General features: G+C 32.9%; 1 protein-coding gene across 1 annotated transcript; it reads right to left on the minus strand.

Annotated features, from left to right (window-relative positions):
- Positions 1–1,191: 1,191 nt before the first annotated feature.
- Positions 1,192–1,981, minus strand: LOC133193525 (acanthoscurrin-1-like). Its single transcript, XM_061329489.1, has 2 exons — positions 1,328–1,981; positions 1,192–1,203 (listed from the first exon to the last, which is right to left on the minus strand). The coding sequence occupies exons 1-2, from the start codon at positions 1,979–1,981 to the stop codon at positions 1,192–1,194; spliced, it is 666 nt and encodes a 221-aa protein (XP_061185473.1).
- Between the last annotated feature and the right edge of the window lie 866 nt (positions 1,982–2,847).

A 2,847-nucleotide genomic window follows, 5' to 3' on the forward strand; every position in this document is an offset into this window, starting at 1 on the left:
CCCCCTTTTCGTGTTTATGTACCCCCAAATAATGCTTTCCACCTCTCAAATTTTATTAGAAATATTTTGTGGTTACTTTCGTTTATTTATTAATTTTTTTAAACACTTTCTGTTACAATTAGTTTGATATTAAATGATAAATTGACTAGACTAAAATAAGTGTTTCACATGTGTAATCAGTTTGAAGGAATCCTCCAGTTTGAGTTGGAAGTGATGTTTAATTAAATCTTTTTATCTTGATCATAGATCACCTATTACAAGACAGTAATGCATTCGTTTGAAGATGTTTTATATTTATTATCTGTTTGAATGACCTGGGCTGTGTTTTATATTTTTGTTGAGAAATAAAAATTTATAAACCATATTCTAACCATGTGACAATCATCAGATTTGAAAAATGGCATTGTCGCTAAATATGTCATCCTGGATAAATAAAGGCTTTATTTTAGTATTATTGGAAATGGGTGCTTTATGTTTTTGATGACCTTTTTCTTTCTTTCTTTTTTAATTTTTGGCTTTTTAAGAAATGCTTGCTTTGTAGCACACCCTACTGAAAAAAAAAATTGGATGTCCCCCTCCCCTCGAACTGAAAATGCTTCCTACGGGACTGTTTTCGTGGGAAAATAAGAGAGATATTTATAGTAGCATTAAGATTAATGCAAGGCTATGCTTGCACATGCGCTTGATTCTGAATTGCTAATACTTTAAGGACTGTCTGTCTATAATGTAGGAATACATTACCTATATTCAAAATGAAGCTCCAGACAGCTCAATATTACGTTATGTATGCATTATATGTAGGTAAACAAGTCCTAGAGAATTGGGAATATGAGAGGCAATGAGATTATAACATTAAAATATTCCAGATTCCAAATCCAATTTGATATTTATAAGACATTTTCATCGATTATTAATCCTAATGCATAGGGAAAAAGTTCCTATTTTAAAAATTTCATTTAAGTACAAAGTTTATGCATGTACAGTTCTTTCCCGATAAGCAGACATACGTAAAGTCTATGATTATTTTACTGTAGTACTGCAATATAGACGTTTTTATCCATCTACACGTACTTTATATATAGCTCAGTGATATATATAAGAAGTTTCTCGTTTAATATCAATAGTTTATTTTATTTACAGAATACATGACAATGACAATGTCGGCGTAAACACTTTCATCCATTTAAGTTTTCAATAATAATCCTGAAAAAAAAAGAAAGAAAGATGAACTGTTACATGCAGAAACCATCAAATTAGTAATATTCTGGAGGAAAAATAAAAAATGCAAATTTGCCACCATATGAACAGTTATCGTTCTCCTTATTACCTTGAATCCTACACCAGAATAGATTCCTCCTTTACCACCATAGTTACCGCCCATCAATCCTTTTCCTCCAACCATCACTCCTCCATATCCATAATTATCCCAGCTACTACCCATTAATCCTTTGCCTCCAAGGATGATTCCTCCGAGTCCTTTACCACCGTAGTTACCGCCCATCCATCCTTTTCCTCCAACCATCACTCCTCCATATCCATAATTATCCCAGCTACTACCCATTAATCCTTTGCCTCCAAGGATGATTCCTCCGAGTCCTTTACCACCGTAGTTACCGCCAATCAAACCTTTTCCTCCAACCATCATTCCTCCATATCCATAACCATCCCATCTACCGCCCATTAATCCTTTGCCTCCAAGGATGATTCCTCCGAGTCCTTTACCACCGTAGTTACCGCCCATCCATCCTTTTCCTCCAACCATCACTCCTCCATATCCATAATTATCCCAGCTACTGCCCATTAATCCTTTTCCTCCAAGGATGACTCCTCCCAGTCCTTTACCATGTCCTACAAGTCCTTTGCCACCATAGACGATTCCTCCATATCCTTGGCCGACATTTAATCCACCGTAGGAGGGATTATAGTAGTCATCACACACGGCTACAGAGAACAGAGCCAGACAACACAGCAGCTTGATCATCCTTTGAAAAAATAAGTTTTTTTTTTACAGGAAGCACACAAGCCAATATTGCAGGGTATTAAGAGTGAAGTTGGAAAATTCATGCTTTAGAGATACAATCCTCAATCGTCAGGAAATCATTTTTTTTTTAGAATTAACGTGATATTAAGTTTTAAATCTTTTCATGACGTATACATGTATATGATGATTGTTTCAAATTGACAAGAGGTCGAAAACACATGTGTACATAGGACAATTTCTCAAAATTAGTATCTTCAGCTCAGAAAATTATACACAAATAATTCAGATCCCTTGGATTCTCATTAATTGAGGCTTATTGTAAGAACAAATTGTTGATATTTTCAAATAACTGAGAAGTTACTGATACAGGTAGGAATCATTTAATAAAATTTAAAAAAAAAACTTTCGAAAAAAAAACTTCAAAACTAAATTATAATTTTGATACTAATAAAATAAACAATTTTCAATGCATTATATAGTATACAAGAACATATTTTAAAACAAGTAAAAGAAATTCTTAAAATGCGTGAGAAATCGAGAGAAGCTTGTGATATTATATAACTTTAATTTCATGTTTATATATATACTAGTATGTACATTTTATATTCCACGTTTAGCATTATATTCTTTCTGTTCCCTGAATAATATTTTTTGTATATAAGGTTCCTCAACTAGAGCTGGAATTTTTAACTGGAGCTTTTTCAAGTCAAGTTTTCTTAATATTTAATTTGTCAAAAGATTGTAAACATGCCAGGAAATCAAAAACGGACTAGAAATTAAAAAAAGTCCATGGTTCATTCAATAAAGGCAAGATCTCTTCAAGCTTCGGCTTGACATTTTTTACCATGCAGCATAATAAAGATAAA

This window comes from Saccostrea echinata, unplaced genomic scaffold, assembly GCF_033153115.1.
Source record: "Saccostrea echinata isolate AGI-Se365-2 ecotype Australia unplaced genomic scaffold, CSIRO_AGI_Sech_v1 ptg000028l, whole genome shotgun sequence".
NCBI classification, from domain to species: domain Eukaryota; kingdom Metazoa; phylum Mollusca; class Bivalvia; order Ostreida; family Ostreidae; genus Saccostrea; species Saccostrea echinata.